The following is a 16,307-nucleotide window of genomic DNA, read 5'->3' as shown; positions in this document are numbered from 1 at the left end:
TTCCTTTGTGAATTGGGGTCACATTTGCACATCTCCAGTCCATGAGTACTTCCCCTGAGTCCAAGGAAGCTCTCATAATTATATCTAAGGGTTTGCTTACTTCCTTTGCTGCCTCCTTTAATATATCTGGATAGATCCCATCCATCCCAGATGCCTTTCTTTTATTTATCTTCAACAATTTCTCCTCCACTTTACTCTCAGTTATTACAAGATTCTCTAGCTTACTGCCAGAGTTGAATACACCTCTGGCATTCCCCTCGCTGAATAACTCCTCATGTGTGAATGTCGATGCAAAATATTCATTTAGTTTGTTAGCTACCTGAGCAGGATCATCAACGGTTGACCCATTGATATCAAGTGGACTAATCTGATTCATCCCCTTCCTTTTAGAGTTTACATAAGTAAAGAACTCTTTGCTGTTTTTCTTTACATTGCTTGCCAAAGATTTCTCGTAATCTGCCTTTGTCTGCCTAACCTCCTTTGTAACTTGGTTACATATCAACTTGTATCTATCATAGGCTTCTGTGTTTTGGTATGTAAAGCAATAACCCTTCCCTTTACCCCTAATGGTAGTTACCTCTTTGAGTAAATCCCACTTCAGCACACTGTGATCACTGCCACCTAGTGGGTCATTTACCTGCAGATTCTTAATGCATGAAGAATCACTACTGATAATCAAATCAAGAGTATTACTCCCTCTAGTTGCCTCTCGAATATGCTGATGTAGAAAACAATCATCCAATAAATCCACAAAAGCCTTGCTAGTGTGTGAGTGACCAGCCCCCAAATTTCAGTCAATATCTGGGAAATTAAAATCCCCCATTATAAGACTCTCTGATTTACTGGCCCACTCTATTTCCCTGTACAATTTCATATTATACTCATCAGAGTTTATTTGGTTTTTAAGAGCATTAGCAACTAAGGCCATATTGCTCTGGGAATATGCGGTGGTCATTCCCTGACTTTTTCCGCATCCTCCGTATTTGGTGGTTACGGGGTCGAACCCCGGTCTAATCAAGAAGCATGTGCTACGCACTACTGCTGCTCCTTCCCACCTGGCACTCATCAGAGTCATTGGGCCTATAGCACACTCCTACTCTCAATTTTGATCTCCCAATGCTTATGTCACACCAAACTGACTCGTCACTGCACTGTCCAACAATGTCGACTGGCTTCACTTCCTTGGATTTTATGTATTTCTTAACTAATAGCATAACCCCTCCTCTCTTCCTATCCTGTCTATCCCTTCTGTAGACATTGTACTCCCCAAATTCCAGTTCTGCATTCCTTATATCTGTGTGACACCATGTCTCTGAAATCCCCACTATATCTGCCTTTGATGTTTTGAGCAATACCTCAAATTCATCAAATTTATTTACTAAACTGCTAGCATTGGTGTACACACAAGTATACATGCACCTATTTCTATTCTTAGCTACCCTAACACAACCCATGTGTTTACTTGTACCGCAATGATTCCCAGCAGTCTCTGAAATATCCTGCATCTTATTTTCCAGGCTGTGGCTCATTCAAATAGAAGCAGTGCAAGAATCACTTTCACCTCTGCCGGTGGCTACTGTTAATCTATTAGTCCTTGTATCCCCCCAAGCTAGCAGTTTTCTGACCCACCTAACACTGCCTCAATAGCATCAGCAAACATTCTTGCACCCTTTCTATTTAAGTGTATCCCATCCCTGTAGAAGCAGTCTCTCCTGTTAACAAGTACAGACCAGGCTTAAAAAAATTCTACCCCTTGAGCCTTGCACAATCTTTCCAGGGCCGAATTGATTGACAGGGCTCTCATCATATACTCCCTCCTGTCGTGTCTGGGCAGAATTGTAGACACTTTCAAATTCAACCCTAATTCACGGCTTTTTTTCAACAGTGACCTGTACGTGTTAAGTAATTCTGCCGGTCTCCTACTCTTAATATCATTAGTGCCAACGTGTACAACTATATCACCTTTTGTGCCCTTAAAAGGGCACAAAAGGTGATATAGTTGTACATGTTGTCTCCTATGGAGTCTCCTAATAAAAGGTGATATAGTTGTACACGTTGTCTCCAATGGAGTCTCCTAATAAAACCTTTTGTGCCCTTAAAAGGGCACAAAAGGTTTTATTAGGAGACTCCATTGTCAGGGAAACGGGGAATATTTTTTGTAATAAGGATAGATGGAGTAGAGCCAGGGTATGTCTGCCAGGAGCAACTATTGATGATGTCACCAACAGATTGTCAGATTTTAAAGGGGTAAAGAGAATATTATTATTCGTGTGGGGGACTAATGATATTAAACGTACACGATCTGATGATTTGTTGGAAAAATACAGGACCATGCTGAGAAAATGCCGCGAGCTAGGCCATAATGTCTATGTGTCTGCAATTCTGCCCAGGCATGATAGGAGGGATTATATGTTAAGAGACTTGTGGATTAACTCAAGACTTGAAGGAATCTACAAGGCTTTAGGGGAGAAATTTCTTTCAGCATGGCCCACACTTGTAGGTAGAAGGAATTTGTTTTGTAGAGACGGGATACACTTAAACAAAGGTGGTGCAAAAGTTTTTGCCAATATTATTGAGGATACCTTATAGGTTCAGGGAAAGTGCTAGCTAGGGTGGATGTGGGTAATACTGACACGCGTTTATCTGATAATATTGGTCAAAGTAACTCTTGCACATACCTTAAGAGTTCTTATCTGCTACCCCAACTGGACGTATTATCTATATGTTCTGGAGGCAGAAACATTTCATGTGAGCGGATAGCTAATATCAGGGAGGAGAGCCTAAAAAACTTCAAGGGTTGTGTTAGGGTTGTTAAATATACAAGAACAGTAAATCTTAATTGTTTATACAGTAACGTTAGAAGTGTCGTCAATAAAATGAGCGAATTCGAACTGCTGATTAAAACAAGTAACGCGGACATAATAGGGCTTACAGAGATGTGGTGCCACCCGGAAATTGGGGATGATGAGTTTAAGTACGGCTTGTATAATGTATTTAGGAAAGATAGGGTAGATAGAAGGGGTGGTGGGGTAATGCTTCTTATCAGAAGCAGCCTGAGTGCGACGATAGCTTTCCCGGATTCAGACATTTCACATGCTAGTATAGAGTCTGTATGGTGTGAGACAGTTGTAAACAAAGGTATAATGCGAGTAGGAGTAATCTACAGACCAGGTGATTGCGAAGATTATGACAAAAGCCTCTACATGCAAATGAAATGGGCAAGTAAGCATCAATGTCTTATTATGGGTGATTTCAATTTGCCTCTAATTGATTGGAGTAAATGGGAAGGAAACTTGACATGGGGAACAAAATTTTTAAATCAACTAGATGACTGTTATTTGTATCAACATGTCAGAGAAAGTACTAGAGAAAAGAATATCCTAGACCTCATCATCACCCATGAATCAGATGACATAACAGGGTTGACAGTAGAAGAACCAGTAGCAGGAAGTGATCACAGAGTTCTACGGTGGATGATGACGAGAGAAGTAGCAGAAGTAAAAGGCAAAGGAATGGGTTTTAATTTCAGAAAAGGAAATTACGATGCCTTAAGATACTACATGGCCTCCATTAATTGGGTAGATATCTTGCAGAAAATGAATACATTTGAACTGTGGTACACTTTTAAAACATTAATTACAGATGCCTTGAATGCGTATATACCATTAAAAAAATACTCCACGAGGAGGGTTCCAAATTGGATGAATAGTGAAGTTGCCACATTACTTGATCAGAAAAAGATGGCATGGAAAGATTACAGAACAATAAAAAGTACTGAAGCCTATAACAGCTACAAGGTGATGTGTAATAGAGCCACAGAAAAGGTTCGACAGGCAAAGGCAGTTTATGAGAAATCACTAGCAAACAGAGCAAAGAGGGGGTTGATAAAGAATTCTTCACATATATAAATGCCAAGAAGAGCAGGACAAACCAGATCGGACCTTTACGTAAGGGAGAGGGGATAGTATTAAATACACCAGCTGCCATTGCAGATGAACTCAACAGTTATTTTGCTTCGATATTTACAAATGAAAAACCTTTTGTGGCAACGGGAAATTGTGGGAGCGAACTTAAATATGTACTTAATGATATTGAAATTTCGCAATATTATTTAATGAAAAAACTTTCGAGCCTACAGACCAGTAAGGCTCCTGGATTGATGGAATATACCCTATAATCTTAAGGGAGGCGGCAAGCGAGTGCATTGAACCATTGAGGCTAATTATGCGAGCATCACTAGACTCTGGGGAGATTTCCTTGGATTGGAAAAGTGCAAATGTATCTCCCACACATAAGGGTGGCTCTAAAAGTGAAGTTGGAAATTATCGACCTGCCAGTCTGACTTCAGTAGTAGGGAAAGTCATGGAGGCAATGATCAAGGGTGGAATTCAGGATCATTTGGATCGAATTGAAATTCTCAAGGATACTCAGCATGGTTTTGTAAAGGGAAAATCATGTTTAACAAATCTGGTGGAATAATTTCGACATTGTTTATTTAGATTTCAGCAAAGCTTTTGACTCAGTCCCACATGAGCGGTTGCTTTATAAACTGGAACAGGTTGGAATCACTGGGAAAATCCTTAGATGGATAGAAGGATGGCTTCGGGGCAGGAGGCAGAGTGTTGTGATAAATGGCTATTCCTCAGATTGGGTTGATGTAAGAAGTGGGGTTCCCCAAGGATCAGTATTAGGACCACTGTTGTTTTTAATTTTCATAAACGACATTGATGAAGGGATAGAGGGCGTGATGTCTAAATTTGCAGATGATGCTAAAATTGGTAGAGTAGTTAATGATCACTGTCAAGCTGAGCTTCTTCAGAGAGACCTAGATAGACTTCAGGAATGGTCAAAAAAATGGCAGCTATGCTTTAATCCAACAAAGTGTAAGGTATTACACCTGGGAAACAGTAATCCCAAAATAACTTATTCACTTGGTGAAGTTCAACTAAACCCAGTACTGGAGGAAAGGGACTTGGCCGTTACGATACGGTTAAACATGAAATTCCCTGAGCATTGTAAACAGGTTGCAAGGAAGGCCCATGGTGTCCTATCGATGATCTATCGAACTTTTGCAAGTAGAGATAGGGAAGTGATAATTCCATTATATAATAAGGCTTATGTTAGACCACACTTGGAATACTGTGTTCAAGTATGGAGACCGCACCTAAAGAAAGACATCGAGCTTCTTGAAAGGGTGCAAAGACGGGTAACTCGGTGAGATCTGCAAAAGGGCGTCCTTATGAAAAAAGACTTTGAATATGTGGGTTGCAGAGTTTGGAAACTAGACACCTTAGAGGAGATTTGATTGAGGTGTTTAAGGCTCTGAGGCATTAGTAAAATGAATGAGGACGAAATTTTCAAGATTATAAATGATTCTAGAACTAGGGGACATAAATTCAAGTTACGGGGGGAAATGTTTAGATTGGACTGCAGGAAGTTTTATTTTAGCCAGCGAGTTATAAATTACTGGAATAAGTTGCCTTCATGGGTGGTAGAGGCCGACAGTTTGGGGAAATTCGAGGGTCATCTGGATGGTGCCTTCGGGTAGGGGAGGCGCGTGGGATGATAGGTTTAATTTCCTTTTTTTTTATTAATTATTATTATTTATTTTTTATTTTTTTGTTTTTATCATTGTTTTGTTCGGATATTTTTATTTTATTTTTTATTTTTATTTTTTTATTTTTTTGACTGGTGGAGCATAAGCCATAGGCTTTCTTGCACTATGCGGCCATTACTAATACTAATATCTAAAGCCTTGCATTGAGAAAAGCAATATTAACGGAAATAAAAATATTGTACAGTATATATTTTGATATATACATTATTTTAGTATCACAGTAAAAAGAATTAAAATCTTAATATAAAAGGAGACATACAAACCATTAACTTTTTAATAAATTAATCTAATTTAAAGAAAGAATCCAATGTTGTTTGCACAGTTTTTGTCCTGTATGCATTTTTAACTACAGCACAGATGTTATCAAATGCAATAGTTGTTTCTTTATCAACGTTACTTCATGCCAACACGTTCTCTATTATGTTCAATGCATTTTGGGCATATTTATTATAGATGGCATGTGCAACAGCGACAGTGAAAGTGTGCGTGCTTCTTCACTTTCGCTGTTGCTGGTAACAAAAACATCGTTTTGTGTGGTACCCAGCAGATCTTCTGGTGTTGGCGTTGCAGTGATAGCAACTTCATCATCCTTCACAAACTCCTCAAATTCACCAACAAAATCCATATGCTCCTTCAAATTCCTCCATTCCTCACTGTTGCTATCACATTCGTCTGCTGGACCATGTTTTTCGACGATGTTCTCTCTCCAAAGCTGCTTTTTCTGAAGCAGTTGATTATTACACTTGATGTAATACTTTCCCAAGCAATAACAAGATTATGGATAGCATCCAGGACATTCCAATTTGGCTGAAAATTGTTCCCTCCTATGTTGCAGAGCAAGTACCTTATCATGTGGGCCCTATATGCTCTCTTGAGGTTATAAATAATGCCTTGATCCAATGGTTGTGGATTAAATTGCAATGGCAGAAAGTGCTGTACAGTTGTCTAGAATCTTCAAAATGTTCCTTTTTTCTGAAGCCTTTCTTCTGTCTAATTCTGATAACCAAGACTGAAAAATTTTGACCATAAGCCAAGCACTTCTATTGGCCTCATAATCACAGGAAAAAGTTGGTTAACTGCTTTAAAACATCTTGGCTTGGAAAACTTACCAATCACAAGTGGGCGTAGTTTTGTACTGCTATCTGAATTGCAGAATAACAGAACAGTGAGTCTTTGTTTACTTAATTTTCCACCATGACAAGACTCTCTTCGAACAGCAAATGATTTATTTGACAGGAAATTATAAACTAAACTTGTCTCGTCAAGATTAAAAATATCCTTTGCCTCATATTTTTCAAGCATGGACCATACAGAACACAACCTGTTTGTTGCCTTTTCTTTGTCGACTAATCCAGGCTCACCCGAAAAGTTTTGTTTCAAGCCCCTCGTGTTTTGAACCACGAATTTGTTTCCTGTTTTTCATTTCTGCTCGCATCACGCATTTCTTCAAGTCTTTTTTGTTTTTTCAGTATTGTAGATAAAGTAGGTAAAGGGATGTTGCATTCTTTTGCAATGTCCGTTTTGCTTCTTTCCGTCGTATCAGCCTCTTGTATAATTTTTAGTTTAATTTCCACGCTTAATTCTGTCTGTCTACGTTTTGTCGCCATAACACTGTTAGATAAGGTTTAATATAAACAAAAGACACAAGTTCCGCAAAAGACATCAGCTTAGATAAAATGGCACAAAAAATAGATTGCTGTATACGATAGCAAAAGACTTTGAACTGGGGTAACAATTGCAACTGACCTTATTCCCGTGGAGAGCGAGGGAGTACATGTAAACAACTTAGTTTCACTTGGCATTGTAGCTACCATAAACTGCTTTTGTTTACACAAAGCTAATTTCTAACAAGTCAGTACCATTCTTCGGGAAGTAGGGAGCTAGGTGGCCGGGGGCAATAATCGAATTGCTCTGCCAAGATTTGTATTAAACAAACAAAATGACAATATTTACTTCTTACGGGGTGATAAAGAACTTTGTAATACTTATTAACTGAATTTTGTAATAAACAAATTCAATGCATTTACATTGAAAAGCCTATCCTTTCGCAGGGGAATGGTATGTGCTTCATATAAACGAGTACTTTGTATAAACCGAGTTTGTATTAACGAGATTTTACTGTATATGATTTTTCTTGTAGATGCAAAACTTGAGACACATTTTCATGAATCAACATGTACAGTACTCAAGAATAGTTTCGACAATGCATAGTAGATTTGACAAGTGAAGAATGGCATCATTTTTGTTTTTTGTCATTCTTATTGCATTTTTAATTAGAAGAATTAATAACTTTCGGGGGGAAATGGAATTAGTTTAGAACAAAATGTACTTATCCAGACAGTAATTTTTTAATCTGTTATCACATTAAAGCTTGTTATTTACATACTATATTACTATTTAGTTCTAGGATAAAACAACTAGAAGAACAAAATTTACAAGCAAGGCAGAATTCTTTAATAGGTCCCCAGAAAGAGGTAGCTGGTTTGAAGAAAGAAAATCAAAAACTGCAACTTAATGTATGTATTTTATTTATTTTTTATGTAGTTTCATGCCCTAAGTTTAAATTATAAGCCAGAATGTATGAGTTTCGAATTTGCCTATGTCATAATGTTATAGAGTGATACAAAAGACACTATTTTGTAAAAAAAAAAAAAAAAAAAAAAAAATTGAAATTTCAGTGTTTAAAGTAGGAGAATAATCTAGATTGTATGCGAAATCAGTGTGTAGAGAAAATAGTAAAATGAAATATGATGACAAAGTCTTAATTAAACTATGGTTTTGCAATTTAATACGTTACTCTAAGGTGCCTCCGTAGCCAGGTGGGAAGGAGCAGCAGTGCATAGCACACGCTTCTTGATGAGCCCGTCACCACCAAATACGGAGGATGTGGAAAGGTCAGGGAATGACCACCGCATATCCCGGAGCAATATGGCCTTAGTTGCTAATGCTCCTAAAAACCAAATAACAAACAAACAAACAAACAACAAGCGTTACTCTACAGATTGTCTAAAAAAATACTACTACTCTGCATTATGTTTTTCTGTCTTTACTATGTGGGAACACTTTTGTTCCTCTGGTGATAGACCTCAGGCTTACACTCTTTAGAAATGATTTATGTTTATCTGTGAGTTGACTTAAATTATTAATATCATTTTTAACTGAATAACATCACCAAGAAGGCAAATCTTTTAATTCATATCTTCAAGTTTTTAATGAATAACAGATTCACCTCCTTGACAATTTTATTTGTAGTGATTGGCATAATCGAATGATTTCCATAATTGATTATTTGAATAATTGAGTATCATAATCAATTATGTTGATTATTAAAATAATTTATTATGAAATAAATAAATTAAAAAAAAATTGCAGTGATTGGACTTTGCTCTACCCCCCCCCCCCCACACACACACACACATTCCACTTATACATTTTCATTCATTTGATTATGCCCATCACTAGGTATTTAGTTAAAATTTTGTGAAAATTTTAACCAAATAAATTTTTACAGATTACTTCAGCTTCAATTGAATATATTTACTGACATGCTATGTCCCAATGTATTTGGTGTCTCTGAACTTAGCAGTCTTAGAAGAGTAGAAATTGCATGAAAATATTTTCAGTATGTGCACCATTGGCATCCAAAATTTTCTGTAGCTGTCTCTTTGAAAATGTTTGATCCACACCAGTTCTTGAACCATGTATGGCTCATTGCTCTAAACCAGCAGTTCCCAATCAGTGGTTTGCAAACCCCTGGTGGTTCGCAAAAGTATTCCAGGGGTTTCGCACAAAAATTCAGTAATGGCGTCTGCTTAGATTTACATATAATTGTATATAATTGTAAACTACAAAATATAACTAATAATACACAATAAAGGGAATCAAAATTAAATAAAAAGTAAAGAATTGCCAAAGAAAGAAACCACATCCCACAATTCCTTAGAATTAGTTTACTATCTTATAGTAAAAGTAAAGTATATCATGTTAAATAAATATGTTTTCCATACTAAATTTTTTTTTCATTCTCAAGGACCATTGTTATGTATAGGTACTTTTCTTTTTTTAAGAACGTATAGTACTTAATACCATGCATGGGTTGAGGGTTGAAAAGTTGAAATAAGATACTTGTTGACATTAGAATTGAACTTTTGTAGATTGTAATTTTCAGGAAATACATATGAAGGAAGGTGGTTCCAGAAAACAGAAGTTGAATGTATAAATGCGTAAGAAGAAAAGTTGGTTCTGTGGGATTGAACTTGGACAGTAAAGGGATGTTCACTGGTTGCAGCATGTGTTCAGACTTCTTTGAAAAAGAGAGAGAGCAGGAATTATAGAAGCCAATTCAGAATAACAGTGCCTATGCAAGTATCTATAGAAAAGGTGTGCAGCAGAAACAGAAATTTGTGTCTATGAGACAGAGTAGAGAGACTCTGTTACAGATGAGACATTAATTAACCTAACTGCACTCTTTTGAATGGAATCTAGAAGCCTCTGAGAGAGGTTTGGGGGGGGTACCTCCCCTGATGTGGGAACAATATTCCATGGTAGGCCGGATTTGCAATTTCTACAGAGTCAACAACTGTTTGGAAGAAAAGTAACGCCGAGAACGGAAGAGAAAATCTAGTTTTTAGGTGCAGAGAATGCAATATTTGTTGTGTGCTTTATGCCAAGAGAGATTAGAAGTCAGGTTAATCCCCAAGATCTTGCCTAGAAATCAGAGTGTCATCAGAGATCAGCATAGGAGCAGAAGAATCCTTTTTGCGAGATAAGACAGGACTGAGTTTTAGAAGGATTCAAATTAAGCTATCTTTGCCCCATGAGAGAATTAACTGGAGATTAGCATTTAAGGATTTGGCAGTGGATACTCGAGAAGTTGAAGCTGTTTGAGCAGGGCAAGGTTTCTCAAACTGGAAGGTGAAATGCAATGTGCTATAATCAGCATAACTATGGAGATGATTTCCGGTCAATGGGAGATGGTCATTAATATATACAAGAGGAAAAGAACTGAACATTGGGGAACACCAGCATTAACGGGGAAGTTAAAAGACAGAGCCGTCTGCCATCACCCGCATTGAGCGGTCATAGAGAAAACTGGATACCCAATTACAAAGAACAGTGGCAAACCAAAGGATGGAATTTTATTTAAAAGGCCTTTATGCCAAACACGATCAAAAGCCTTTGAAAAGTGAAGTGCAATGGTTTGAGTTTCACCAAACTTTTCCATTAAATTTGTCCATAAATGGATAACATACACTGCCCTACGATTAATATCCGGACACCAGCCTTTAGACAAAAAAAGAGCTTTTATTGTGTCATTTAATATCTTGTGCTGAAACCTTTTGCTTTTATGACGGCCTTCAGTCTTCGTGGAATACTCTCAACCAGCATTTTATAAATGTCAGGTGATATGTTCCTCCACTCGGCCTTTAATGCAGCCACCAGTTCACCATTGTTCTTTGGGCGATCTCGACATGCACGTACCCGACAATCCAATACATCCCAAAGATGCTCGATAGGGTTCAGATCAAGATTCTGGTCTGGCCAATCCAACTTTTCCACATCCATTCCTCAAACCTCTTTGTAACGACTCAAGCAGTATGGCATGGCGCGTTGTCTTGCTGATACAGGTATAGGCCTTTACCGAAGTATTGCCATGATATTGGAAGTGCATAATTGTCCACAGCATTCATGGTTTTGTCGATAACGACTAATGGACCCAAGCCAAACCATGAAAGGAGCCTCATATCATGACACTGCCTCCACCAGACTTCATTGTAAAGAGGGGATACCATCAAGAAGGAAGTTTTTCCCTGGCATTCGCCACACCCAGAAATGGCTATCAGACTGGTAGAGTGTGAACCTCGACTCATCTGTCTATAGGACCGTTTTCCACTGCTCTACAGTCCAGGATTTGCGCTCCTTAAACCATGTTAATTGGTGTCAAGCATTTGATGAGGTGATCAATTCTGTTGAACTATTGAGGTAATTCTGTTGAACGTGTATTCTTGCATGCCCACTTTTGCAATTGTCTGTTCGAAGCCCAGTGTGCATATTTATAGCAGGTTCTGTGACGTGTTGCATGCATAGAACCTGTTTCCCCAGGATGTTTCCCCGGATATTATTGATAGGGCAGTGTAAGCCAGAATATCACCAGTGGAACGACACTGACAGAATCTATACTAGCGATCGATGGTTGCTAGTATAGATTCTGTGTTAGGGATGGTTCATTGGCTTTGGCATAGAGACTATATATGGGAGAGGTATGATAGGCACCAGTGGCTATATGCAGTGCATTGTGATGAACTGGGTCCAGCCATTTCAGAGCTGTTTTCTATGTTGAATTGTACATTGGGGCTCCATAGTCCAACTTTGATCTAATTAAAGCTTTGTATAGGTTTAATAAGGAATATCTGTCTGCTCCCCCATGCTGTTGATGAGAGGATTTTAAGTATGATAAGATGTTTTCTACAACTTTTTCATATTTGCCGGATATGTTCCACGAATGTGAATTTCTTTTCTAAGATTAGCCCAAGGAATTTTGCTTTTGGCTGCATTGGTATATTCTGGCCTTCTAGTTTTAATTCAGGATCAGGATGGAGATTTCTTTTGGGGCAGAAATGTATACATTGTTTTTTTGTTGAAAGTCTGAATCCTTTATTAGTGTCCACTTACTTATATTGTTGATTGTGCATTGTAACTGTCTCTCGAGTGTTCTCATGTTCTGGGACTGACTAGAGATTCTAAAGTCATTGACATAAAGTGCATGTGACACTGAAGGAGGGAGCTGGTTTGTGATTGAATTAATCTTTATGGCAAACAAAGTGGCACTTAAGACTGAGTCCTGTGGGACGTCTTCTTCTGAAAGGAGAAATCTTGTTGGCAGATTTTGGAGGAAGAAGTTTGCATTTTGACTTGGAAGGTTCTGTTCATAAGGAAATTCTGGATAAACATAGGAAGACTGCCTCTGAGTCCAGCATGGTGCATGTCTCGTAGAATCCCATATTTCCATGTGGTATCTTATGCTTTTTCAATGTCAAAAAATACAGTTACCATATGTTGTGTTGTTGTTGGTATTGGGCTTAACAACACAAGGACTACTGAAGCCAACTTGTGTCTGTTCATTGTTTATTTATAGGCAACATATAGTCCGTATATTCTGATCTTATGAATGCATTTCTTATGTTGGCTTCTGCAATTCTGCCCAGACACGATAGGAGGGAGTATATGATGAGAGCCTTGTCGATCAATTCGGCCCTGGAAAGATTGTGCAAGGCTCAAGGGGTAGAATTTTTTTCAGCCTGGACTGTACTTGTTAACAGGAGAGACTGCTTCTACAGGGATGGGATACACTTAAATAGAAAGGGTGCAAGAATGTTTGCTGATGCTATCGAGGCAGTGTTAGGTGGGTCGGAAAACTGCTAGCTTGGGGGGAGACAAAGACCAATAGATTGACAGTAGCCACTGGCAGAGGTGAAAGAGATTCTTGCACTGCTTCTATTAGAATGAGCAGAAGCCTGAAAAACAAGATGCATGATATTTCAGAGACTGCTGGGAGCCACTGCGGTACAAGTAAACACATGGGTTGTGTTAGGGTAGCTAAGAATAGAAACAGGTGCAGGTATACTTGCGTGTACACCAATGCTAGGAGTTTAGTAAATAAATTTGATGACTTTGAGGTATTGCTCAAAACATCAAAGGCAGATATTGTTGGAATATCAGAGACGTGGTATCACACAGATATAAGGGATGCAGAACTGGAATTTGGGGAGTACAACGTCTACAGAAAGGATAGACAGGATAGGAAGGGAGGAGGGGTTATGCTATTAGTGAAGAAACACATAAAAACCAAGGAAGTGAAGCAAATCGACATCGCTGGACAGTGCAGTGTTGAGTCAGTTTGGTGTGACATAAGCATTGGGAGATCAAAATTGAAAGTAGGAGTGGGCTATAGGCCTAATGACTCTGATGAGTATAATAAGAAACTGTACAGGGAAATAGAGTGGGCCAGTAAATCAGAGAGTCTTATAATGGGAGATTTTAATTTCCCAGATATTGACTGGAATTTGGGGGCTGGTCACTCACACACTAGCAGGGCTTTTGTGGATTTATTGGATGATTGTTTTGTACATCAGCATGTTCGGGAGGCAAATAGAGGGAGGAATACTCTTGATTTGATTATCAGCAGTGATTCTTCATGCATTAAGAATCTGCAGATAAATGAACCACTAGGTGGCAGTAATCACAGTGTGCTAAAGTGGGATTTACTCAAAGAGGTAACTACCATTAGGGGTAAAGGGAAGGGTTATTGCTTCCGTAAAGGCGACTACGATGGACTGAGACAGTATTTAAATTCTATACAGTGGGACCAACTGATGATGTTACCAACAGCAAATTCAAAATGGGAAGCATTCAAAGAACTTATCTTGGAAGCTACTAGGCTTTACATACCAACTAAGAAATATTGTTCAAGGTTTAGGCCAAAATGGATGTCAGATGAACTAATGAGGCATATGGCAGAGAAGAAAAATGCATAGGATACTTACAAATTAACACATGACACAGAAGCCTATGATAGATACAAGTTGATATGCAACCAAGTTACAAAGGAGGTTAGGCAGGCGAAGGCAGATTACGAGAAATCCTTGGCAAGGGATGCAAAGAAAAACTGCAAAGAGTTCTTTACTTATGTAAACTCTAGAAGGAAGGGGATGAATCAGATTGGTCCAATTGATATTGATGGGTCAACTGTTTATGATCCTGCTCAGGTAGCTAACAAACTAAATGAATATTTTGCATCGACATTCACACATGAGGAGTTATTCAGCGAGGGGAATGCCAGAGGTGTATTCAACTCTAGCAGTAAGCTACAGAATCTTGAAATAACTGAGAGTAAGGTGGAGGAGAGGTTGTTGAAGATAAACACAAGAAAGGCACCTGGGGCGGATGGGATCTATCCAGTTATATTAAAGGAGGCAGCAAAGGAAGTAAGCAAACCCTTAGCCATAATTATGAGAACTTCCTTGGACTCAGGGGAGGTACCCATAGACTGGAGATGTGCAAATGTGACCCCAATTCACAAAGGAGGATCAAAGTCTGACAGAAGTAATTATAGACCTGTGAGCTTAACTTCTGTTCCAGGAAAATTAATGGAGGCACTGGTTAAAGAAGCATTGCAGGATCATTTAAACAAGACTTCAGTTATAGCTCGGACATAGCTTGGTTTTGTTAAGGGGAAGTCTTGCCTGACCAATTTGATTGGATACTATGATGCAGTCACAAAAGAACTGGATGCAGGGAATAGCTTTGATATTATATACTTGGATCTTAGAAAGGCTTTTGATACTGTTGCACATGGAACTGCTACATGGAAGACTGCTACACAAATTGGAGCAGTGTGACATTGGAGGCAAATTGCTGCTATGGATAAAGGGGTGGTTGAGGGGGAGAAGACAGAGAGTGGTAATCAATGGACACTGCTCATCGTGGTCTAATGTTATTAGTGGAGTCCCTCAGGGCTCAGTGTTGGGTCCATTATTGTTTTCTGTATTTATAAATGATATTGATGATGGTATATCAAGTTTAATGTCCAAGTTTGCAGACGATACAAAGGTAGGCAGGGTTGTCAAGGACACTACTGACACTATGCTGCTGCAACAGGATCTGGAAAGGTTGAGCAGATGGGCTGAGAGGTGGCAAATGAAGTTTAACATTGACAAATGTAAAGTACTACACATGGGAAACAGCAACCCCAGCGCAACGTATCAACTCTGTGGTACTACACTGACAGTGGTAGAGAATGAAAGGGACTTGGGGGTGGTTGTGCAGGCAGATATGAAGTTCTCTGAGCAGTGCAGATGGGCTGCAAGAGTAGCTCATGGAGTATTGTCAATGATATACAGGAATTTTTCCAGCAGGGATAAGGAGGTGATTATTCCCTTGTATAAGGCAATGGTCAGGCCACACCTAGAGTACTGTATACAGGTCTGGAGGCCTCATTTCAAGAAGGATGTAGAGCTGCTGGAACGAGTACAGAGAAGGGCAACAAGATTAGTGAATGGAACAAAGGGGTGTTCTTACGAAGAAAGGCTTAAGTTTTGCAAATTACAGTGTCTGGAGACTAGGCACCAGCGAGGTGATCTGATAGAGGTGTATAAAGCCTTGAATGGTTTGAGCATGCTCAATGCTGATGGGATTCTTCCTCTAGCTCAGAATAATCACCTGAGAGGGCATAAATTCAAATTGAGGAAAGACAGATGTAGGATAGACGTGCGGAAATTTGCCTTTAGCCAGCGGGTGGTTGGTTGGTGGAACAGACTTCCATCCCTTGTCATGGAGGTTGATAGCCTAAATAGGTTTAAGGCTCAGCTGGACAGGTATTTTGAACTAACAGAGGGGTGAAGTGGAAGTGGGGTTTTTTTTTTTTTTTTGGCTGATGCTGCATAAGCTTGCTTTCTTGCATCAAATGCCTCTGCTAATGCTAATGCTAATGCTAAATGGTCAGATGAAAGATTTCCAGATAGTTTAAGAGTTGGTGGTTAATTGATTTCTCCATTACTTTAGAAAGAGTAGAAGTAATCGCAATGGAACGATAATTGGATGGTAGGGATTTGTAAGGTCAGGGGCACAGATTTTGAGAACAAATGGAGAAATACCATCAGGACCTGGAGCTTTCTTATCATCAGATTTATCC

General features: G+C 38.8%; 1 protein-coding gene across 3 annotated transcripts in view; it reads left to right on the top strand.

The window, feature by feature from the left end:
• LOC150082003 (uncharacterized) overlaps nt 1-16,307 on the top strand; it is a 422,573-nt gene that overhangs the window by 151,198 nt on the left and 255,068 nt on the right. For all 3 annotated transcript variants that reach the window (XM_090379050.1, XM_090379049.1, XM_090379051.1), the window contains exon 5: nt 8,019-8,133. In XM_090379050.1, coding sequence (XP_090235176.1) covers nt 8,019-8,133 — 115 coding nt within the window. The remainder of the gene's footprint in view (nt 1-8,018; nt 8,134-16,307) is intronic.

The sequence above is a fragment of the Mastigoproctus giganteus genome, chromosome 8, assembly GCF_048544385.1.
Source record: "Mastigoproctus giganteus isolate SK-2022 chromosome 8, ASM4854438v1, whole genome shotgun sequence".
In the NCBI taxonomy this organism is placed as follows: domain Eukaryota; kingdom Metazoa; phylum Arthropoda; class Arachnida; order Uropygi; family Thelyphonidae; genus Mastigoproctus; species Mastigoproctus giganteus.
This window is presented reverse-complemented; position numbering and strand designations above follow the sequence as displayed.